The sequence below is a fragment of the Leucoraja erinacea genome, chromosome 1, assembly GCF_028641065.1.
Source record: "Leucoraja erinacea ecotype New England chromosome 1, Leri_hhj_1, whole genome shotgun sequence".
In the NCBI taxonomy this organism is placed as follows: domain Eukaryota; kingdom Metazoa; phylum Chordata; class Chondrichthyes; order Rajiformes; family Rajidae; genus Leucoraja; species Leucoraja erinaceus.
The window spans coordinates 75,847,082-75,872,759 of NC_073377.1; the positions used below are offsets into that span (position 1 = coordinate 75,847,082).

The 25,678-nt window shown below is 42.5% G+C and overlaps 1 protein-coding gene across 1 annotated transcript in view; it reads left to right on the forward strand.

The window, feature by feature from the left end:
- The window catches only part of arap2 (ArfGAP with RhoGAP domain, ankyrin repeat and PH domain 2), a 349,086-nt gene that overhangs the window by 246,515 nt on the left and 76,893 nt on the right, over window positions 1-25,678 (forward strand). Inside the window, 5 exon segments of the mRNA XM_055637821.1 lie at window positions 2,566-2,668; window positions 4,454-4,652; window positions 8,482-8,557; window positions 11,421-11,584; window positions 19,124-19,336. Coding sequence (XP_055493796.1) covers window positions 2,566-2,668; window positions 4,454-4,652; window positions 8,482-8,557; window positions 11,421-11,584; window positions 19,124-19,336 — 755 coding nt within the window.

Sequence of the window (25,678 nt, forward strand, 5' to 3'; positions counted from 1 at the left end):
TTTGTGAAATTTCTGATTTTTGGACATCACTTCCATTTGTTTTGCATGCAACCACTCGTGTGCAAAGTGCAGATATAACACCAGAAGAGATTGCTATTGATAATCTTGCACAACTAATGATGTAAACTATTTTCTCTTTCGCTTTATCTCAGACTTCTGTAGTTGCACTGTTTTTTTTCCCCCAAGGCCTCCGCTAATGTCCCAGCAGGTTATGACACAAAGGTTGGGTGTTTAGATGTGACATAGAACCAGTCTCGCACAAACTTGAATAGCCATTCAAATATAACACTGATTATGCACTGCCATATTATTGCAATACATAAATTCCATCTGCGTCAACATCTTTAGCATAGCATGGCAAAATATACCAACCAATATACCACTATGATAGCAGTGAGCAGCTCACTCCGTTCTGACAAACGGTCTCCAACCTGAAACATTCTCTCCACAGATGCAGCCTGACCTGCTGAGGATTTCCACCATTTTCCAATTTTAGTCGAAGTAATTTGTCTTTCTGTCAACCTTGAAGACAACTGATCCTCGATTTAGGTTTCCAAATGAACGATAGTGATAGAGATTGAATATCCTGTCCAAACTTCTGAATGTCTTACAGTGACCAGGATATAAATATTCCAAGGCTCAGTCCTACAGGCGATCAAAGAAAAATTATGTGGCATATTTTATGCTACGAAACATAGAACAGTGCAGCGCGAAACAGGCTCAACAGCCTACAATTTTTGTTAAACATGATGCAAAGACCATCTCTGATCCAGCGGCACATAATCCATATCCCTCCATTCCTTGCATAGCCAAAAGTCTTTTATCACAATGTCTCTTAAATGCCACTATCGTATCTGCCTCAATCACTAACCCCTCTCACCTTAAAGGTATGCCGGGCGGCATGGTGGCACAATGGTAGAGTTGATGCCTTACAATGTGTGCAGCACCAGAGACCTGGATTCGATCCTGACTAATGTCATTCCGTACATTGCCTGTATGGAATTTGAACATTTTCCCCGTGACCTGCCTGGGTTTTCAACAAGATCTACGGTTTCCTCCCACACATCAAAGGCGTACAGGTTTGTAGGTTAATTGGCTTGGTGTATGTGTAAATTGTCCCTAGTGTGTGTAGGATAGTGTTAATGTGTGGCATTGCTGGTCGGTGGGCCGAAGGTTTGTTTCCACGCTGTATCTCCAAACTAAACTAAACTATGCCCTCATGCACTTAATCTTTTCCACTGAATCTCTGCCTTTGCCTCTGCTCACCTATAGGATTGAGTACCCTTGGATATTTCTGTCCTGCTCATAGCAAAATGTAGAGTGCTGGATACAGGATATTCAATCAATTACCACAGACATTCCTGCATCCCCCTGAAATAAACAACTAAGATTACCTAATTTATCTCACCATAAGTAATCATTGGCATGCTGTGATTGTGAGGTTTTGCCATGTCATCCTTACTGGCCATCATTTTTAATATGTTTAAGAAAGAACTGCAGATGCTGGAAAATCGAAGGTAGACAAAAGTGTTGGAGAAACTCAGTGGGTGCAGCAGCATCTATGGAGCGAAGGAAATAGGCAACGTTTCAGGTCAAAATCCTTCTTTAGACTAAAGAAGGTGATTTAAACTAAAGAAGAATTTTGGCCAGAAACGTTGCCTATTTCCTTCGCTCCATAGATGCTGCTACACCCGCTGAGTTTCTCCAGCACTTTTGTCTATTTTTAATATGTTCATGACCTCTGTGAAGGTAGATTGTGAGAGACTACATAATCATCCTGCGCTAGCTACACAGGCTTTGGTGTAGCAAATCAACTGTAATGCCGTGAATTTGCGGCTCACGTTTTGACATTCTCAGGAAAAAATGCCAAGAGCAGCAAGAGAAGCAATGTACTGCAGACTGTGAAATCTGAAGTAAAACACACTGTGCTGGAGGAACTCAGCAACTGTGGAGGGAATGGATAAGCAATGTTTTGGATTGTTTTCCTCCTTCAGACTGATAGAACAGCAGGAGGTTTCGTGCAACCACAAATATTCATTGTGAATATGAGCAACAATTGCAATACTACGGTGACCATCCGATACTGTGCTTCAATATTATGACTGAATGTATTGCTATTACAAGAAATGTCTTGCATTTTTCATCTTACTGTTTATGGCGAATATGACACCACCAGAAATATCAACTGATATGTCATCTATGTTCTACAGACTATGCTTATGCAATTTGTCTGCATTTGTGTATGCATGACTGATTCCATTGCAAGTATATAAACACCCAGCTTTTTCCATTTGGGCTTATTTTCAGTCTTTGGGAGGGGGGTGGGGGGGATTAGGAATTATTTTAGCTGCAGAAGTTATCCAAAGGTCAGTTTTTAGAAAATTTAAAAAGTAGTCCATGTAGATGATCATTTGACAAGGACTTTGTTCAGTTAATTTGATATCCAGTGTGCGAGTATATTGCAATGCTTGCTTCTGGCTTGAAACATTAAGGTTTGCCAAATAGCTTCTGGTGTTTTATTATTACAAGATGTTAATGCTGTTCATTCTTCTTTTTTTGCTTCAGGGTAAGCTATACCTTTGAGATGTATTTGCTGTCAGAACATGTCTTCTCCTTTGGAACTGATAATGTCGAAATCCTAAAAGACTGGACTAGGGCATTAACAAAGGTGAAAAATAACTGGAATAAATCTTTAATGTTGAAGATGTGGAATAAAGGTTATTAGGTATCATGGATATTTACTTTGTGCTTCTAACTACTGAGAGTAACGCTTCATTATTATTTGGCAAAGACTGTTCAGTCCATTTGATATCCCATGTGCTGGATGTTCAATTTGTGCCTGAAACTACGCACAGGCACACATAGATATGTGCATGTCTACTTATTAACATAGTTATTTATATTATTTATAACTAATCTAAATCAACCTTATATCAGTAATGTTATAATGCATGCATTGAATTGTAATAGAATACGGGAATACTTTGTGATGTTATGGGTTTCCTAGCAGGATTTTACATGTGTCTCAGTATGTTACAATTCAGAAAGCAAAAAACTTTTAAGCCCTTGGGCTGCCTGACATTTCTATGTGCTAACTGAGTTGTGATGTGGGTACATCAGTCACCTAATACGTTGTTACCTGCAGCACTATGAGATGATGGAATTTGGAAGAAAGGATGCAAAAGAAAAATGGGAAGCTTTATGAATCTCCTCGCATAAAAATTACATTGAGCTCTTATTCAATAATTAAGTAACATTTGCTAGCTTTATTCATATTAAGCATTAATATTAGTGGAAAAATACATCAGGCTTAATGTTAGTCCTCTGTCACTGGTAAATGTATTATAGTGCATTAATGCCCTGCAATAAAATAAGAAAACATAGAAATGTCACTTGACCACATTAAGTATGTATCTGCTTATATTGACAAAAGTACTTTTAGACTTAAATGGAAAATGTGATGCTAATAGCACTTAAGCTGCTTAATACTATGTGGCCTGCATAAGAGTACAGCTGGGAGCCAACTCCTCTCGGTTTTCCATAGCAAGTTGCAACCAGAAAAAAATATATATATTTGAAAATTATGAGCCCTATGTAGCAAGCTTCATCTGTAATCTAATGATTCAACATTAGCAGTGCCATGAGAAAGAAATTAAAGACAAATCAAGATATTTGATTCAGTGCTGTACAAATGCCATGTAATTGAATGTGGAAAAGTCACAGTTACGATTAATTTATGCATTCCGTCTTCCACAACCAACATTTGAATATGTTTGAGGGTAGTCAACTAAATTAGATAGTCATAGAGTGATACAGTGTGGTTACAGGCCCTTCGGCCCAACCTGCGCACACTGGCCAACGTGTCCCAGCTGCACTAGTCCCACCTGCCTGCGTTTGGTCCATATCCCTCCAAACTTGTCCTATCCATGTACCTGTCTAACTGTTTCTTAAAAGTTGGGATAGTTCCAGGCCTCAAGTACCTCCTCTGTAAGCTTGTTCCATACACCCACCATCCTTTGTGTGAAAAAGTTACCCCTTAGTTTCCTTTTGAATCTCTTCCCCTTCACCTTGAACCTATGTCCTCTGGTCCTCAATTCCCCTACTCAGGGCAAGTGATTTTGTGCATCTACCCGATTCTGATACAGCTCTATAAGATCACCCCTCATCCTCCTGCGTCCAAGGAATAGTCCCAGCCTACTCAACCTCTCCCTATAGCTCAGACCCTTTAGTCCTGCCAACATCCTCATAAATCTTATCTGAACCCTTTCAAGCATGACAATATCTTTCCTATAACATGGTGCCCAGAACTGAACACATTACTCTAAATGCAATCTTACCAAGATATATGGATAATTGTCTGATCTTTTTGGATTAATGTTTATGTGACTTTTTTTGCAGAGGTCACTGTTGTATAAAATCCATAATAGTTTTCCAATTGGTTTGTGTATTCTAGTGTTTCATTCCTGAGATGGTAGAAATCCTGACCAAAAGAGATTATGAACTGATTGGTCGACTCTATTACAAGGATGTGCATAGTCTAGAAAACTGGAGAGCAGGCTGGTTTGCATTGGAGAAATCACAACTCTGCTTCTGCCCCGAACAAAATGTGTCTGGAGAGGATTCAGTCCATCTAAAGAGGCTGCAGGAACTTAGTAAGATTTTGCTACATTACATTCACTAAAGTTGTAAATAATACAACTGAAAAGCGGGCCACTTGACCCATTAAATTTGTATCCATTCTTAGTAGGTATGTTACAAAACTTACCTTCAGCGGCGCTGCAGTTCTGTCGCTGCCCGTGTGTGCGACTTTGGCGTCTTTGAGAGGGGGGCGGGTTTAAAATGCGATTTTTCTGCAGACTATTCAAATCAATCTCTGTCAGGCTGTTTAGTTGCTAAAGAAAAATCACTTTGACTGACGTTTTATTAAGTTTATTAAAATTAGCGCTGGATAATTTAATTGTTGGAGAAAAATTAAAATCTTCTTCAAATGCCATCAACACCGACAACGGGACGGATCTCACGTAGGACAAGGCAAGGTTATTTTTTCATATAAACTTGCTTCTTAGGATGCCTTTAATCAAAATTTCACGTTGCGAAAATGTCATTATGTAAATATACGAACCAGCAGCATTTTTCCTGCCGATATGGGGTTTAAATCCACTGCAACAGCAACGTTCCAAACCAACGCATTCCACTAAATCCCACTTGCAAGATGATTTAAATGCCCATTAATTTACAGGAATTAAACACTAAATTCCTTCCATTTGCCTATAAATTCATGACAATGAGATTTAAAAATCATGTTATATTATGAATTCTTGTGTGGATGTTATTTGGACACTTAGGCTTTTTAAAAATGTTAACCTTTTCTTAAGAAATGGATAGATGTTTAGATCTAGTAATTCAATTTTGTAATTAGCTACAATTGGGTAACTAACTAATTATATGCTTTAATTTCAGGTCATCCAAGTAAGATTGTTTCATATTTGTTTCAGAATGCTTCAATCTATAATAACTGAAAATTTCATTCAGTTCTCTTAATTTTTAAGAAAGTAATGGGCTTTTGACTGTCCTTGATCACAGCTTTTGTGATAAGTCAATGGAAAAGCAGTAGGGAACAAGATGCTAATTTCCGAGTTTGAAAATAGCCATACCTTTTTTAATACTGAAGATCTGAAAGTGAATTAGGTGTCAAATTAAACGTCTTGTTATGCTTTATCTGTTGGGATAAATTGCAGACTTGATGTTTTAAATCTCAAAATTTTGTAACATTGCTAATGGCTACCGATGAAGCACTGAAACAACAAAAATGCCCAGTATCAATTTTATTCTGGGAAATAATGCATCACTGGTATGATCTATTTGACACACTGTCTAACATAATGAAAAATAAACTCTTCTAACCAAATTTATTCACCTCGTTTGATAAGGTTAGTGAGGTATATGCGGAAGACCTGGTAGGTTCCCGCTTCAATCCTTAGCTTGAGCTGATTTACTACCTTACTGTTGCAAAAAGAACAGACAATTTTCTTCAATACTCCATGATTAGAGAGATGATTAAACTTTGTTCTCTGATGCTTAATCCAGCCAAATTTAGCTGAGCATTAACAAATGTGGAGCTAAAAATTAATTTGTTATATGATTCTCTGTTTTATCGAGTACACAGATAAAACCCAACATAGTTGATCATGAAATGTGGTTGGGAGCACTAGAAAATTGGTATAACATTCATGGAGACTTTTGTGCTTGTAAATATGCTGACACAGGAAACACACTGTACAGCGGGCAGGGTTGGCATTTTTCCACATGCCTTCTCATTTGATTAATCCACACAATGGGCAGCAACACAGACAAATCCTGAACTTGTTCTAAGTGAAAGGATCCTTATTTACCTGGGATTTAATCAGAGGAGGCCTTGCACCCATTGAATAGGACTACAAGTTGCAGCTATGCCTTGGAGTGAGTTTCGGTGAAGGTTGACGTTATAGTTAGTGTATCCTTGCAATAATCCTGCTAGGCCTCCCACACCAGGAGAAAGACCTGGCCTCCATCACAGAGCAAGGCAAAGTAGGGGGCACAGTGGCACAGCTGGTAGAACTGCTGCCTCAGTGCCAGTGATCCTGAACTCGGGTGCTGTCTCTGTGGAGTTTAAATGTTCTTTCTGTGGCTATACGGGTTTCCTCCGGATGCTCCTTAAAATCTCAAAATTTTGTAACATTGCTATTCTTAGGTGGAGCTAACCAATTAATTTGATTGCTTTGCTCTTTCCCAGTAACCTTGCATTGTTTTCCTTTATTTAAAAAAACATATCTACTTGCCTTTTAGAATTTATCAATTGAATCCTTCAAAAGGTAGATTCCAGAAAATAGCAACATGTTGCATTTTTAGGGAAAAAAAGTATTTATCACCTGTTTCTTTTTGCCAATCATCTTAAATCATAGAGGCAAGATACATATCTCCTTGTGTGGACTATCCAAACAACTCCATTCAATTTTTTAATCAGTTCTATCCTAAGGAGAAAGGCACAAAAAGCTGAAGTAACAGCGGAGCAGGCAGCATCTCTGGAGAGAAGGAATGGGTGATGTTTTGGGTTCTTCGTCTTCAGACCCAGTCTTTCAACATAGCTGGTCTTTCCATTCTTTTAAAGTATGCTAAAAGCATTTACTAAAAATATTCCCTGTAATTTTGAACCTTGCAGATATGGGCAGTAAGTAAAATCCTAAAAACATAGTTATTCTAAATATATCTGTGCACACAGAAGGGCCATTCGGCCCTTGAGAATCTATTTGCACCGCCATTGTAAATGATCATGGCTGATGGTGCACTCAGTAGGTCCACAATGAACCTGCCTTCTCTCCATACCCCCTGATCCCCTTAGCCACAAGGGCCATCATCTAACTCCCTCTCAAATATCGATTTATAATATTTTGGCCTCAAACTCACCCTCTGTGGCAGAGAGTTTCCAGACAATTGAACCACTCAAAGTTAATTTTAAAAAAAGTTTCTTCTCATCTCGGTTTTAAAGGATTTCCCCTTTATCCTTAAGCTGTGACCCCTTGTCAACTGGCACTTCCCTAACATCGGGAACAATTACTGCATCTAGCCTGTGAAACCCGTGCAGAATTTTGTAATTTTCTATAAGCCTGCCCCTCTCAATCTCAATAAATTCTAGAGAGATAAACCAAGTCTATCCTGTACCTCTTTTCTTCATACCCAGTCCTCCCTTTAGCCCAGGAATCATCTGGTCAGGACTGTCTTATGAAGAAAGACTGGATAGACTTGGTTTATACTCTCTAGAATTTAGAAGATTGAGAGGGGATCTTCTCCTGCACCTAATTTCTATGTTTCTATGTTTTAGCTGGATATTTCTAGCATGGATCCTATCCTAAAGAAACAATCATTTCTAATTTATCTTCCTATTTTTTCCCTTTTCTTAATTTTTTTGTCCAGAAACCATTGACATATTAGTTGAGTGTAGCTCCTCCAATCTGTCCTGAAATGTCACATATCCATGCCCTGCAGAGATACCACCTGACCTGCCGAGTTACTTAAGCATTTTCTGTCTTTTTTTTGTAAATCTGCACTTACCTGTTTCTAAATTTTCACTAATTGGGCTAATTTTTAGTTTTCTAAAAGAGCCTCTAACCATTGAGCATTCACTTTAGGTACTTGACATATTTTAAAAATAACATTATTTTACAACAGAGCTGTTGACCATTTACCAAGTACTGATTGGGTGAAAAAGCCTTTGGCAGATCATTAGATCATTAGGTCAGGAAAAGATATGTAAATGCAAGTTCTTCCTTAAACTCTATTTTCTCCTCCAAAAGACGGGAACAAATCCATAATACCACTCTAATGCTTCGCACAACTAGTCAAGGAACTAGGCACAGATCAAGAAACAAACCAGGATGAATGTTTCATATTTTCATGGCTCAGATGATTTTCAGTGAAAAACTGCTCCTCTCTTTCTGTTTACAGCGGTCAGCATCCAGACTAATAAACACAATGAGAAGAAGGTTCAGAAGGATGTGTTGCTACTAGTGGAAAAGGGAAGGTAAAGAATGATTTTATGCTCTCTATTTCTTACCAAGTATCCAGAATCTTGATGAAATCTTGTGTCATTACATCTTGGAGGTTGGTCAGCACATGCCGACTAATAATGTTGTGGGGAAATACCATGTAAATGTACACGTGACAATAAACCAAATTAAAACATTATTTAGGAGCACTATGATGACATGTTTTTAATGAAATCTATTTAACACCATCTGCAGCCACAAACAATTGCAGATGCTGAAATTGTAACCAAAATGTTGGAGCAACTCAGTGGGTCAGGCAGCAACTGTGAAGGGAATGGATTAGTGACATATTGGGTCGGGACCTGAACTATCAATATGTGTATATATTTTTAATTATGCTGTTATTGTTAGTAACTACTTATTCAAACATTAATGTTGTGTAGATATTATTAGCCCTTGAATTCCAATGGTATGAGTTTGCCACGTTAGTAGAGAAGAAAAAAACGTTGTGTGAGATTGTTGCCTTATGTATTTAGATACGTTGATAGTATGTACTGACTATTTTTGATTCATTAATAAGTTGTTATGACACATTTGTAGTGAGGTGCTGAGAAGTTTTTGCAGTCAAAATTGCACTTTTTTTTTCTTTTATTCATTTCCAACTTATTTGAATGTCATCAAAAGTAAAATATTACAGTATTCAAGTATATTTCCTGCAGTGGGTTTATTAATGACAGGTGCAGTTGAATTAAGAAGCACAAAAAAGAAAGCTTTTTTAAACCAACTGTCTGATTCACATTTTGACTAATGTTAGCTGAATGTGACTTCATGGAAACTGAACTCATCTTTTTGCATTGATATGCAATTGTCAATTCTGAAGTATATTTTTTTAAATGTTTATAGACTATGTCTTTGTGCCTGAAATATAACAATTAGTGAAAATCCACCTCCGGGTAATTTGAGTATTGTGTGTGATCTCATCGCCTCATTCCAGGAAGGATGTGGAGGCTTTGAAATGAGTGCAGAGGAGGTTTACCAGAATGACTGCCTGGTTCAGGGGATATTAGCTACAGGGAGAGGTTGGGCAGACTTGGATTGTTTTCTCTGGAATGCCAAAAGTTGCAGGGGACCTGATATAAGTAGATAAGGTTCATGGTATTACCAGTGAATTGAAGGTAGGCATGCAGGTGCAGCAGGCAGTAAAAAAGCGAATGGTATGTTGCTTTCATTTAGATAGGATTTGAGTATGTACTGAGCTATTTTGATTCTACTAATAAGTTGTTATGACACTTGGTGAGTGACACCTGGAGTATTTTTTACAGTTTTGGTCTCCAAATCTGAGGAAGGACATTATTGCCATAGAGGGAGTGCAGAGACGGTTCACCAGACTGATTCCTGGGATGTCTGGACTGTCTTATGAAGAAAGACTGGATAGACTTGGTTTATACTCTCTAGAATTTAGGAGATTGAGAGGGGATCTTATAGAAACTTACAAAATTCTTAAGGGGTTGGACAGGCTAGATGCAGGAAGATTGTTCCCGATGTTGGGCAAGTCCAGGACAAGGGGTCACAGCTTAAGGATAAGGGGGGAATCCTTTAAAACCGAGATGAGAAGAACTTTGTTCACACAGAGAGTGGTGAATCTCTGGAACTCTCTGCCACAGAGGGTAGTTGAGGCCAGTTCATTGGCTATATTTAAGAGGGAGTTAGATGTGGCCCTTGTGGCTAAGGGGATCAGGGGGTAGGGAGAGAAAGGAGTGCAGAGGAGGGAGAATGACTGCCTGGTTCAGGGCCATGATATATTGAATGGAGTGCAGGCTCGACTTGCCGAATTTCTCTACTCCTGCAAAAAATTTCAGGGTTTCTGATATTTCTCGAAAACGACGAGAAACATGTGTAGGAAGGAACTGCTGATGGTGATTTAAACCGAAGATAGACACAAAAAGCTAGAGTAACTCAGCAGGACAGGCAGCATCTCTGGAGAGAAGGAATGATATTTTGGGTCAAGACCTTCTTCATCTGAAGGGTCAACCCGAAACGTCACCCATTCCTTCTCTCCAGAGATGCTGCATGTCCCGCTGATTTACTCCAGCTTTTTGTGTCTATCTTCAATGAGCAGCATGGATAGGGTAGACAGTAGACATCTTTTTCCCCCAGGGTGGAAAAAAGTAAAATACCAGGGGGTTTAAGAAGGAACTGCAGATGCTGGAAAATGCTGGAGAAACTCAGCGGGTGAGGCAGCATCCCTCAAATACTAGGGGGTATAGCTTTAAGGTGAGATGGACAAAGTTTAAAGGAGATGTGCAGAGCAAGTTTTCTTTTACACAGAGGGTGGTGAGTGCCTGGAACTCATTGCCAGGAGTTGAAGCAGCTATGTTAGTGGCATGTAATTTCCTCAAACCTTTGTGCTTGGTTAGCTAATTACAGATCATTTGTGTTGCAAGGCACCTAGTAAAAGCTTTAGCAATGAACAATACAACCAATGGTCAGTATTAACAGTGCAGGACGGGCACCATCTGTGGAAAGAGAAACAGTTATCTCTGAGGTCTGAGTTCCACCTGACCTCCTGAAGTTTCCAGCATTTTCTTTCTTGTTCCATTTGGTTGGTGCTTGACAGCATTCTCAACAAATATATTTTTTTTCTCTCTGTGTGATTTAATCATTGTGTAGCATTAGCTCATTTTATTAAAATTAATTCATTTTTCCTATCCATTGACATCTAAAATTAAGAACAGGGTTGTTTTCTCTCATTGCACAGCTGCAAATTAATCTCCATTTTCAGTTGCTATCTTTTATGAACCAGACACCAAGGCATTAAATCTTCCACAGTGAGAGGAATCTGAACTGCCACAAATGAAGCATTGCTTCAAGGGCTAAGAATTTGTTTTCACCTTTCAGAACTTTGTATATCCACGGTTACACAAAGCTGGATTTCACGGCTTGGCACGATGCCATAAGGAAAGCAGCAGGTACAGATGGTAATGCACTGCGAGACCAGCAGCTCAGCAAAAATGACATTCCCATCATTGTGGACAGCTGTATCGCGTTTGTTACACAGTATGGTAAGCAAGCTCCTTCTACAGGGTGTCATTGCAAGTCGCACTGATTTGCTTGCTTCATGCCAAAAGCAATTGCATCCATATGTTTTATAGTTTTGAAGTATTTTGTTTGACAAATGTAGCAAACAGATTTCATTGAGCTGCTCCCACTGTGTTGGCTGTGAATGGCTGGTTGTAATACTGTTTCTGGAAATGCTAATACTTATTCCACATCACTAGACACCCCCAACTCACCTCCTCATCTGCACACTAATCCACAATCCTCCTTGAATGTAAACAAATACCATGGTTTATAATCTTCTAGTTTATAATCCATCTGCTTAAGACCCTCTCCACTGTCGACTCCATCTTTACCTCCAGCAATATGAGAACTTCCTGGACTTGCATCATTGATATTATGAATATATGACTGTTGTCTCTACTGCTTCTCTCTCTGCTCTGATCCCACCAGGCCAAACCCACTATTAGTGTCTCTTGTTCCTTTGCCTCAAACCCACCTCCTTCTCCAGTTTCACACACCTTCTAAGCTTAAGGAGTCCACAAGACTTGCTACATGTTCCCTTCAATCCTGTTCCAACTGAATTGCTAACATCTAATCTTCTTCCCTGATTCAGTTCTGATGAAAAGTAATTGGACGTTGTGAAACATAAGGACGTTTCTTACTCCAGCAATGTTGTCTGGCCTTCTGAGTATTCCACCATCTTCTGTGTTTATTTAGGATTTCCAGCAACTGCAGTCCTGTTTTATTTCCTTTTGCTCATAGATACTATAAACCATCATTACTCTCTTCAAAAAATATACCCTTGACTTCATCTTTGCAAACTGCAAGACATGTCCAACTCTTTTCACTCCAATCTTCTTGTGTGCTGTTCCTTCCTAACAACATGTTCACCTTTCCTAGAGTGTCACCTGAATGCCTCCAGCCAGGGGGTTGCTGCTCCTCCCACAGTACTAATGAGAGGTAAACCATCTCTCCATGTCCTTCTCAACTTTCTTGCTGCCTTTGGAATAGTTGGCCACCTTGCTTTCCTTCAGCAAGTGATCTTTAGACTGTACTTTAGACATACAGCATGGAAACAGGTCTAAGTCCACACCAACCAGCAATCACACCTGTAAACTAGCACTAACCTGCAAACTTGGGACAATTTACAATTTCTACTGAAGCCAATTGACCTACAAACCTCTATGTCTTTGGACTGTGGGAGGAAACTGAAGCACCCAGGAGGAAACTCACATGATCACAGGGGAAACGAACAAACTCCATATAGGCAGCACTTGTAGTCGGTATCAAACCTGGGCCTCTAGTGCTGTAAGGCAGCAACTCTGCCATTATGCCACTGTACTGCCCCAGAGCTTCCAGTCTCCTTGCCAAAGGAATTTAAATCCAGCCACTGCCACATTTGGTTCTCTTAAAATGTCAGACAGATACAGCATGGAAGTCGGTCCTTCAGCCCTCTTGTGTCCATATTGACCATCAAGCATCCATTTTGTGTCCATCCATTTCCATCACTCCTATTCTTACCCATTTAATTCTCCCCGTGCTCCCATTAATTCCTCCAGATACTACCACTTACTGACACACTGGAGACAATTTACAGTAGCCAATTCACCTACCAATGTGCACATTTTTGGGATGTGGGAGTAAACCAGAGCATCTGGGATGGAACCCATGGGATGACAAGGAGAACCTGCAAATGCCAGATAGATAACACTGGAGGTCATGATTAAACTCGAGTGATTGGAGCTGCAAGGCATTATCTCAACCAGCGGTGCCACTGTGCCACCTGCAAATAACCTGAATATTTATATTTTCGGTTCGCCTTATCCTCCTTATTGAAGGCTAATGTGATGAATATAGGAGAAGGGCAGTTTTCAGACTGCTGTTTGGAACGGGGGCTTTCAATTGGAATGCTGTGCAGGCAAACTCGTCTGCACTCTGGATTTATGTCCTCCTGCACTCCTGCACAAAATCTCCAGATTTTTTCCAAGTAGAATCATTATTTCCCATCTCTTCACCCGCCTACACGTTCCCTGTGATAATCTTTGTTATTGGCTTCTCGTGTTAATGCCACATCCACAGCTGTCTAAAATCAGGACAGAGAATGCTAGAAATACTGAGCGTATCAGCCAGCATTTTCTGTTTTTATTTCAGATATCCAGCATTTGCAGTTTTTGCTGTTTGTCTACTAATTAATTATCCTCCCACTGCAACACTTTCTAGGTTATTGTATTTAATTCCTTTGATGTATGCGTGTTTTCCCCTTTCCGGTCGGCTCCGTTGCTTTGCTTCAGCCCTGTACCCACTGTGGTGTCTTCTAAGTCTGATGACTGCTCCGCACCTGCAGTTCTGCCTTGTTTTTCCTATCTGTGGTCGCTGCTTGTACTGCTGCTGCTGCCGTGATTTCCTTCAGTTTGAAAGATGAGTGCTGAGCTGAAGCAAAACAAAAATAAGCGTCTGCATCAAGTGCACTCTGCTGGTGCGCAGGATATGCAAGTGACACAGTCGACTTTGGGTGTGGCACGCTCCAGTGTGCCATCGTGGCATTGCTATTTCTCAGACAATCTGTTTGTTCACCCTCCCTGAGTGTGATTGGCGAACTAGAGGTGAATTCTAGGCAATGTTTTCTCTGCTGTGGATGCAGGCACTGGGAATTGAAACAAAGATATGCAGACTATACAATTGGGATGCCCGGCTCTGAGACCAAAAGTAATAGCACAATCTTGATACAAATATAATTCTTGCTGTGGAATTAACAATGCTATTACTTCCACAGCAGAAATAATGTTCAATTTTAAATTTAATAATAAACTGGTTCATAGACTGCAAATAGAGTAAGGGAAAAAATTGATCAGATCAGATTAGTTTATTGTCAAATACACCAAGGTGCAGTGAAATTCCTTATTCACAGGAAGATTTCAGTAAACAATATGCATGGTAAAAAAGACACAACAATAAATACAAAGGGAAATGCAAAAGAGCAGAATGGTGCAAATATTGCTGTGGAAACACTGCCAAAAGATTCAAGAACAACAAGAAATAATTGATTGAGGTAGAGTTAAGAGTCAGCAGCTGTATCCCGAGCTAAGTGCTATGCAATGTAAAGTGGTTTGTGAATCACTCAATTGCCTGCAAATACAAAACATACTGAAAGATCTGTATTTATATAATGCTTTTCTGCAGGTTTCAAAGTAATTCTTGAGCCTCAGCTACCATGAGTGTTGGACATGAGGCAGGCTATTTGCACAGCTGACTAAATAGGATTAATGTAGGACTGGCATAAATAGGTGCTTGTTTATCGGCGCAAACTCTTTGCCCACGAGGCAGTATTGTTGTGTGAACCTGCGGCTTGGTAACTAACGTATCTCATCAGTAAAAAGAAAGATCCTCCACACTGGTGCTCCTCAGGGTTCTGTGCCCAATCCCCTGTGTTACTCCCTATACACCCAAGACTGTGCGGCCAAGTACAACACCGACTCAATCATCAAGTTAGTCGCTGCCCTCAGCTGACTCCCACAAACAGCTGTCAGCTAACCGTGAAGCAACCTCAATTTAGACATGTGGTATTGATGGATAAATGGTGGCCAGAATACTGGTGGATGTCACAACTGCTCCTTCTCAAAGAAGTACCATAGGATCCATTGAGAGAAGGAAACAGGTCATCAATTTAGCATTTCATCTGTTACCCAATATGTTTGAGTGTGGAACAGCAACTCAATGCTACACTGGAGTGACGACCTGAATTTTTTGCACGTCTCTGGAGTGTGTCCTGAACCTGAAACTTTCTGTTTTCAGGGGAGGAGTACTTTGTTTTTGGTGGTTCGAGGACAGGAAACTGTCAGAATAAATCCTGCTGCAGTAGTAATACATACTGTAGTATTATATCAGTTCAACATTGAGCTAATTGTCCGGCCTGCCTCCTCTTGAATGACCTAGAGTTGCTACAGGAGCACTTTTTATCCATAGAATGACGAAACTAGATCAGGAGCTGACTCTGAGAACATTCGGTGTAGGAAGAAACTGCAGATGCTGGTTTGAAGATTTGGACAGTTGACTCAACAGATGCATGACTGGTGTAAATAGGTGCTTCGAAGGTATGGCACAAAATGCTGGAGTAAATCAGTGGGTGAGGCAGCATCTATGGAGAGACGGAATGGGCGACGTTTCGGGTCGAGACCATTCTTCAGACCCTTCTTCAAATAGGTGCTTGATTTTTGGTGTGAGTCGGAGCCACAGAGACATCAGGACGGGACCTGGCGGCGATAGCGGAGAGGTTGGTGCAGTGGTCGATAAGAGCGGCAACCGACAGCCAAGTACGGTCCAAGTGGCAGTGAGGATGCCACTGCCGGGGTGACAAATAAAGGAGGACCCGGCCGGCATGGGGGAACGTTGTGGGGAGTAGGGACAAATAAAGGAGGACCCAGCCCGCATGGGGGAACATTGTGGGGAGTGGGGAGAACAAAGGAGGACCTGGCACGGATGTTTGTAACTTTATTGGCACCGTTTATGTAGGCAACTATTGCATACCTTACGTATGCAAGCAAAGAATTTTGCTGTGACTTGTCACATATGACAATATAATATTAATTCATTCATAGACACAAAATGCTGGAGTAACTCAGCTGGACAGGCAGCATCTCTGGATGGATGGAATGGGTGATGTTTCGGGACGAGTTACTCCAGCATTTTGTGTCTATCTTCTGAAAACATCATCTGCGAATGTAAGCTTCAGTGACTCACTGGTTTATCAACTTAATATAATGGAATCATCCCTTTGTAGAACGCTATGTACTCTAAAAAATGACACCGTTAAATGTCATCTTAATTTATTGTTAAAACCTTTAAAAAGAAAAAAAACAAGTTGTATGCACCTCCAGCTTTAAGTTGAATTTCAAAGCAGGCTCTCCAGCTTCCTATTTCCCTTAAGAATAGTTTGCAGTGGGCTGCAGCCACTAAACCAGTCCTGTTATAAAAACAAAGAAAAATCAAATGGTTAGGTTGTGAACAACATGAATCTTTTCACCTGTAGTATTGATCTATCCCTTGTCAGAAATGAGCTGTGTGTACCTTGTGTGTGAGTAGGATATGGTTTCTTTGTCCAAAGACAAATAGCTGTCCGTCACATGCCTGGGATTCGTTTTGGACTGCACACAAAGCAGACACCTGCGTTCTGGTGCATCATTTTAGGGAGAGCATGGATTTGGTGTTGCAGCTTGCTGTAATAATCCCAGCATCCTGCAATGTGAAGCACACGGTAGCTTGCCTTGTTTTTTCTCATCGATGTAGCCTTATATTATTGTAATCACCTAGCACCAGCTCAAGGCAGCATGAAGTTGGCCTGCAAGGCTATCGGCTCACTCCACTGAAAATTATCAGTCGTCCTCCAGCCTTGCTGCAGCCACGTGGCCAACTCATTAGGGTGTGAATGCAGCAAACATCAAAGCAAAGCAAGGCAACCAGATTTTGTTTATTTAGCTGATAATGGAACAGTGTCCCCACAGGAGGGTTATTAAATGCCAATTGATATTGTGATATAATTAGTGCTGAAATCAAAGGCTTTGTACGAGGGGTATGTCAGGTGGAGTGTTTTAGGAATTTTTAGGAATGGAATTCCAGAGCTTAGACCCTTGACCTCTGAAGACACAGCCACTTGTGGCAGAATAGATGAGGTTGGGGATGTCTGATGAAGGGTCTCGACCCAAAACGTCACCCATTCCTTCTCTGCAGACATGCTACCTGTCCCGCTGAGTTACTCCAGCATTTTGTGTCTATCTGTTGGAGATGAGTGATGGACCTGAAGTGGAGGATTACTGCTACCCTGGAGGGTTCTGAGTGCAACTGAGTTTACAGCGTGAAATCATGGAGCAGTGTGAAAAGAAAGATGCCAATTTAAAATCAAGGATAATGGTTTTACTTTGACCTCTTGGTCTGGTTTGCCTAAGAACAGTTTTGACCAACATTGTAGAAAATGTTCGTATATGTTGATAATATCTCCAGTTATAGCCCAAATGTAATTCAAATATGTACGTTGATGGTGTACTGTAAGTGTAAATGCTACTGGGAAAGTGCTTCTCACATGGCCACATGGTTGAAATGTGCCTGGAGAATGGTGTAGAGCTGCAGTCCTGAGTCATGCAATCCCTGCTACTAATATGTTTGCGCTTAACACATTCTTGTTTTAAACAAATTAGCAGCAATGAGGCACAAAGAATAGGTGCAACACAGTTGTACTTGAGGACCAATCTTTCCAGTATCACCCAAACATTTATGGGAACTACACATTGTGCAAATGTATTTCTCCCTGTAAGGTGTCAGAGGTTATGGGGAGAAGGTGGGAGAATGGGGTTAGGAGGGAGAGATAGATCAGCCATGAATGAATTGTGGAGTAGACTTGAAGGGCCGAATAGCCTAATGGGCCTGTCCCACTTAGGCGACTTTTTAGGTGCCTGCAGGAGACTATGCAGTTGCCACATGTTTGCGGTGGTTGCTGGGGAGTCGCCTTCATGGTCGTGAGGAGTTTCAGCATTCTGGGAACGAGTTGCGGTCTCATTATGGTGAAGGAAGCGATGTGTTTGTGTGTGTTCCATTCTCACAGTCGCCGTTCCAGTTGCCGGTTTTTCAGGCGACTGCCGGCAACTTGACAGTCGCATGAAAAATCATCTGTGGGACATGCCCATAATTGTGCTCCTATTATTTATGATCTAATCAAGACAAGAAACTGATAGCTGTGATGTAGACACTCCTAATGACTAAAGGCAGGAATAAAGTCGAAAAGACTAGGCTGTGCTTTGGTGATCATAAATTTTCTGCTTAACAGTAGAAGGAATCTTTAATTTGGCTATTTCATTATTGGTAGTCACTTTGTATCTTTCATTCTGAGGTTGGATTTCTTGGTGTTGCTTAAACTGGTTGGCATTGTTAAGGGAGTTATTAAATGCATCTTGTGGAAAATTGAGTTGCTGCAATTTTACTGGAGAATCTGCTGAACCTAGCACTAGAAGAGTGAACCCACTCATTTAAATGAAAAGTAATAGCTGCACGGAACAAGGTAAATTTTAAGGCAATTGACATTTCCTATCAAATTTGTTTAAAAAATGTATGTTGTTTCCCACCCCATAGCCAAAGCAACCTCAGCTATTTTGAGAGAGAATCTTGTTCTATCTCCTTTACCATCCCATCCTGCGTACCACTGTCCCATTACTCCCCACACATCCCCAAACATAGTGTTGGCCAGGGCCCTAATGCTTTGCCTTTAACTAAAATTAAAAATAAATATTTATATATATTTTTTAAAGAATTAAATATGAAAAAAATTAAAGCCTTGCCATCCTGAAACAGGCCAATTGGTTCAGAAAATATAATTCTGTTATTGGTCGACATGTTAGTGGAAGTCCTCGCCTTTTAAATCATCACTTTGACTTATCAATGTGCCTGTGGTGTGAATCCATGTTTAACACAACTGTGTACATTCGTAATTTTTTGTCAGATGGAGATATTTCTCGCATGGTATTAACTTGAAACATATTTACTGTTTTTAATCCTAGGACTTGGCTCTGAAGGAATTTACCAAAAAAATGGCACACCATCACGTGTTAACCAGCTCCTGGATCTATTCAGAAAAGATGCCAGAAACGTCAAGCTAAGAATCAGGGAACATCAACTGGGAGATGTAGCGGATGTGATGAAGAGATTCTTGTTCGAAATAGATGATGCTCTCCTCACCAAGGAATTATACCCATATTGGTTATCTGCATTAGGTGAGCAAAACATTTATATATGTCCTTCAATTTTTATTTCATTTTCTATGTATAATAAAATTAAACATGTCATTTTTCACCTTGTCAAAAGAATCTTAATGAGTTATGTACAGGTCCAACACCGATTTTCTGGCACCCTTGGTTCCAGAGGCTTGCCGTATAATCTGTTTTGTCAGACCAACAGAGGTCACAGCCTTGGGGGGGCTGAGATACAGGCCCGCAAAGTCAGCCATGGAAGTCAGCTTTGGAAGCAGGTCTGCCGGTTCTGGCCGGGCCAGAGTTCCAGAGCCCTGGCTGCAGGGGACAAATTTGACAGGCCGACCAGCGCGGATGTCCCGATGAGGTAGAGATCGGCCGTCTCACCCGACGTAGTCACCACATTTTCGGGGGGACTTCCAGGGGGGGATTTCAAGTGATGTCATGGAATTTTGTCCAGATTAAAATAGGTGCCATACCATCAGTTGCTGGTAAATCGATGGTGGACCTGTATATATGTTGCTTCCGAACAAAATACAGTGGTGGATTGAATCTGTACATCTCCATCTAATATTATTAATCAGTCGTTCTAATTTCCTTCATTTGCTGCATTGTCGTTGGTCACCTACTTGTGGACTTCAAGCCTTCCCCTTTCAACTTTAACAGATGTATTTGACTGCATTTTGCTGCGGCAAACTTCTCCTTCATTGCGAATCCCTCAGCTCATCTGCTACCCACTGTCACCCTTCAGGCATGCGTTCTGATCATGCCAACACACACAGGTAACCAGCTCAAAGCAGAGCTTGTTAGTGAAAGATACTGAGCTGAGGGCATTGAGAATCAAACAGAAGTTGCAACCCACAACACCTTTAACAGCCCACTCAAAATATTTTGTCTTTTATGTTGTCAGGTACATCAAGGCTTAAAAGTAAGCCTTTGGCTATCTGATACCCTGTCAATATTTTCTGAACTGCTTCCTAATACACCACTTCATAAGTTTCGGGGACCGCAAATACAAAACCTTTGACTCACTCATTAATTTTATTGCATCAGGGATGACCCTTTCTAAGATATTCAGATGATATTTGCAGTTTTATTGGGCTTTGTTTAGGCTGCATTTGGAGTAATGCATAAGGTTCTAGTGGTCCCATCACAGGAAGAATGTGGAGACTTCAGAAAAGGGTGTAGGAGAGGTTTTCCAGAATGATGCCTGGATTAGAGGGTATTAGTTACAGGGAGAGGTTGGACAGACTGGGTTGCTTTTTTTGCAATGCTGGAAGTTGGAGGGAAACCTGATAGAATAGAAGTACAGGTGCACAACCTTTTATCCGAAAGCCTTGGGACCAGACACTTTTCGTAATTCAGAATTTTTCGGCTTTTGGAATGGAAGATTTTTAGCGTAGATTTTAACGGCTGGCGCAGTGGTAGAGTGCTCAGCTCATATCCGCAAGGTCGCGAGTTTGCGCCTCGATCCCGGCAGTTACTCGATCGCGAGTTTGAGTTCAATGTAGTTTTTTCTTGCAGAATAGGAGAGAATAGGGAGGGTTAGGCTGGGATCATTCTCTGCGAGATGATCTTAGTGCGGGAGACAAGTGTAGGAGAGGTGTACTGACTGTGTGGGCAGAACTTTGGAAGTGATTGCCCACCATTCTCAAAAGCCGCTGTCTCCCTGTCTCTCCAACTCCAGAGGAATCCGCTCCCCGATGGGCCGCTACGGCGACAAGTGGCAGTTCGCCCCCAGCCTGAGCTGCGCCCCCTCATCCGCAACCCGGGTTCCTCTGGAGTTGGAGCGGGGCTGGGCTAGAGTTGTTGCTGGCTGTGAGTCTCTGGGATCTCCGTGCTTGCAGTGGGCCTGGGGGTCGGTGTCCCGATGAGGGGGCGCTGCTCGGGCTGTGGGCGAACTGCCACTTGTAGCTGTAGCGGCCCATCGGGGAGCGGCTTCTGGTGGTCCTGACGTCTCTCAGCTCCTGTCCAGGGGGATGGCCGGAGACGTCAGGACCAACAAGAACCCGCTCCCCGATGCGCCGCTACAGCGACAAGTGGCAGTTCGCCCACAGCCCGAGCTGCGCTCCCTCATCCGCAACCCGGGTTCCTCTGGAGTTGGAGCGGGGCTGGGCTAGAGTTGTTGCTGGCAGTGAGTCTCCGTGCTTGCAGTCGGTGTCCCGTTGGTCCTGACGTCTCCGACCACCCCCCTGGACAGGAGCTGAGACTGGGAACTGTACCGCCCTTGCCCCCTCCCTCTGCAACTGCAAACAACCCCACAGTTCCCAATCTCAGCTCCTGTACACGGGGGTGGCCGGAGACGTCACAGCCCGAGCTGCGCCCCCTCATCCGCAACCCCAAGACCAAGACGTACCTTGCACACCATCACCTTCTGTCCCTACGGGGAGCGTGTTCCTCTGGAGTTGGAACGGGGCTGGGCTGCTGCTGGCTGTGGGTCTCTGGGATCTCCGTGCTTGCAGTGGGCCTGGGGGTCGGTGTCCCATTGGTCCTGACATCTCTGGTGACTGGCACTGACCTGCTGGCAACTCCGACGTGAAGACAGTGCAAAGCCCCCGTGCCAGTGCAATGGGCGGGGAGCTGGAGAGGGGAGGGAAGGGGTCACACACATGGCCGGGAAGCAGAGGGGTGTAGGTGGGGTGAAACTGAAGGGAGCGACAATCTGCTGCTGCCTGCCCGCTGAGTTAAAAAGTTCCCACGCAAGACTCACGATACACTGTGTATTGTGAGTCTACCGTGGGAACTTTTTAACTCAGCGAGCAGGCAGCAGCAGAATGTCAATTATTAACCCTCCCGCGCAATATACCCTCACCTTCTCTTTTATGAATGGGGATTCAGTTCCCCTTTCTTCGAGGACCGACCGGAGGTTCCGCTGTCACCTCTGCGGGCCGCACTCGGTGAACATCTTCAAGGACCTTTCTTCAAGGACCGAAAAAATGTCTGCTATTCGGAGCTTTTCGTTATTTGGAACCGGATAAAAGGTTGTGCACCTGTATATAAAATTACGGGAGGCATTGATAGGATAAACAGTCAGTACCTCTTTCCCAGGATTTAAATATCAAATACTAAAGGGCATAGCTTTAAGGTGAGAGGGGCAAAGCTTAAAGGAGGTGTGCAGAGTAAGTCGTTTTACACAAGGTGGTGAATGCCTGTATTAATTTTTCCAGTGGTGGTGAGTGCCTGGAAGGCAGGTTCAGTGGGATTTAAGATACCTTTTGATAGGTACATGGATGTGCAGTGAATGGAGGGATATGGATCATGGGCAGGCAGATAAGGGTTGGTCCTGGCGTAATGTTTAGTCTAGACATTGTGGGGTGAAGACCCAGTTCCTGTGTTTTACTATTCTATATTCTGGTTTGTGTTTTCTTCATCGGTGCTAACCAATCTAAATGGGCAGATCGAGCCAGCATTATTGGGACAATACCAAATATAATCGATCTTTGAAGAGGAGGTTTTGGTTAGTTTTAGTTTTAGAGATACAGCGTGGAAACAGGGCCCACTGAGTCCACGTCGACCAGTGAACTCCGTACACTAGCACTATGCACGCTAGGGACAATTTACAATTTTTACCAAAGCTAATTTACCTACAAACCTGTACACCTTTGGAGTGTTGGAGGAAACCGGAGCACCCGGGGAAAACTCACGTGGTCATAAGGAGAACGTACAAACTCCGTACAGACAGCATTCTTTAGTCAGGATCGAACCCGAATCTCTAGTGTTCTCTGGCAGCAACTCGACCACTGCACCACCGTGCCAGCCTGTAGCAAAATTATAGCAAAAACCTAGTTGCTCTATGAACATTATTTAGGAATCTTATCTGGAAGAGCATGTGAATTTGGATGTGGGCTGATAATTATGTTTAACAAGGCAAAGATGTAAATGCCAGGATTCATCACTGTTGCAGTACAATAATCCAATCAATTAGAGGAAAGTTCCTCTGGAGAAATTGATGGTGAAGATTTAGGGGAGCATGCATCCATTAATGATATTGTGAATTAATTTCTGCTAATTTTTGACATCATCATAAGACTTCACTATTTCTCCTACACTTTCACATCAGTTGATTAGTTACTCGATTTACCTTGCTCGTGTACTTCAGTGGTTCCAAATAGCAGCAGACATGATTCTGGTGTAACATAAATGCATGAGACAGCTCTTACTGTTGTGCTTGCTGACATTTGTCTGAAGAAGGGGATCAGAAGAAGGGTCTCGACATGAAACATCACCTATTCCTCTTCAAGAGAGATGCTGCCTGACCCGCTGAGCTGCTCCAGCTTTTTGTGTCTATCTTCTGACTTTTGTCCTACCAGTTTGAATAGATAACAATGTTTTATAATCTACACCTCATTAATTTTAGTTAGTCACTGAAATCTAAGCCATTGGAAATTGTTGCTTTACAACAGAATGGTACCTCCTTCCTTTGTTTCATCTTACAAATTATTGGGCCAAATCTTGTTGATGTGTGCCTGCTTCCCACAAGTACCCTCTGCTGTCACCTATACAAAATTAACTAGTCCAGATCTTGGATAGACACAAAATGCTGGAGTAACTCAGCAGGACAGTGAGTTACCCCAGCATTTTGTGTCTATCTTCGGTTTAAACCAGTATCTGCAGTTCCTTCCTATACATTTGGTCCAGATCTTGGCTAGAAATGCCCTGCACTTCTGCTGCTGGGTCTGAGTGATAGCAGGATTTCCAGGGATGCACTTCGGAAGCCCCAAGCCCAAAATGCTATTGAAAGCTTTGACAGAGATCGTCCACCAGCTTTGTCAGCTGCCAGAGCCGTAAAAATGTTAAACTCTGCCTGACATTGATAAAGCATTAAACAGCTAATTGAGCATAGGATCCAGGAGACATGTCTCCAGTGTGATTGCAGAGGCTTCTCAGCATGATTGAGCTGCCGTTGGACCTGCTGCATGTCCGGTATTGTGTGAAAATTCTAGCCCTCTCTTTTTGACAGGACGTGCAGAAGTCTCTAGCTTCCATTAAAATAGGTAAATACCAACAGCTCTTCTCAGAGTGGCGGACGTTGCCAGCAGAATCCCATGCCTTTATTTATTGAGTATCGAGGAATGCAAGGATAACATTCATTGATCTTCAGAGAGTATTTGTTAACCACCACTCCCAGGATTTAGACCCAGTTGTAATAAAATAACGGGTCGTTCCTTGGAACTGGGAGATTGTGTCACTTGTAAGTGACTTAAAGCTGAGTCTCACGTTGCGAGTTGACACAAGAGGTACCCCGAGTTAAAACTCGTGGTAATAATGTACGATTAAAGTATGGAACTCGTGGACGCAACTTAGAGAGTCGTGGCGCTAACGGCAGGTACCCGTGAAACTTGTCAACTCTTGAAACAAATCAAACATGTTTAAAGTTTTCCACGAGTCAAATTTACTCTTGTGGTTAAGAATTGAAACATTTTAACTAGTTGTAAGAACGTAGTGGCCCGTGCGTTTACCTTAGTGTATCGTGAGTCTACCGTGGGAACTGTTTAACTCAGCGGGCAGGCAGCAGCAGATTGTCGCTCCCTTCAGTTTCCCAGCGACAATCACCTGCCATAACGCGAGAGAAATCATGCACTGTTGTAGGTCTCCTTTGCACGTCGGTGTTTCTGTCTTTCTCCACTCATTGTTGGCCCTATCAGTCACCACCCCCACCTACACCCCTCTGTTTCCCGGCCATGTGTGTGACCCCTTCCCTCCCCTCTCCAGCTCCTCGCCCATTGCACCGGCGCGGGGGCTTTGCACTGTCTTCACGTCGACGATGCCAGCAGGTCAGTGCCAGTCGCCCCGGGGCAGTCGCTCCCTTCAGTTTCCCAGGGGGTCGGGACGGGACTGGAGTTGGGAGGGAAAGGTGGTGGGGGGGGGGTTGGTTAGGTGAGCAGGAGAGTGGGGTTGTTTGCAGTTGCAGAGGGAGGGGACAAGGGCGGTACAGTTCCCAGTCTCAGCTCTTGTCCAGGGGGGTAGCCGGAGACGTCAGGACCAACGGGACACCGACCTCCAGGCCCACTGTAAGCACGGAGAACCCAGAGACCCACAGCCAACAGCAACTCCAGCCCAGCCCCGCTCCAACTCCAGAGGAACCCGCACCCCAATGGGCTGCTACGGCGACAAGCGGCAGTTCTCCCACAGCCCAAGCTGCGCCCCCTCATCTGCCACCCCAAGAACAAGACGTACCTTGCACACCATCAGCTTCTGCCACTACGGTACCCGCTGCCACTTTATCCAGCCGGCAGCTGCCCATCTTGAGCAGGATCTCGGTGTCGGACTGAGGGGAGGGGGGTGGAGGTGAAGGGCTGCAGGCGCACACATTACTCATGACAGGATAGACATTACTATTTTTTAATAACAGGAACATTTTACGAT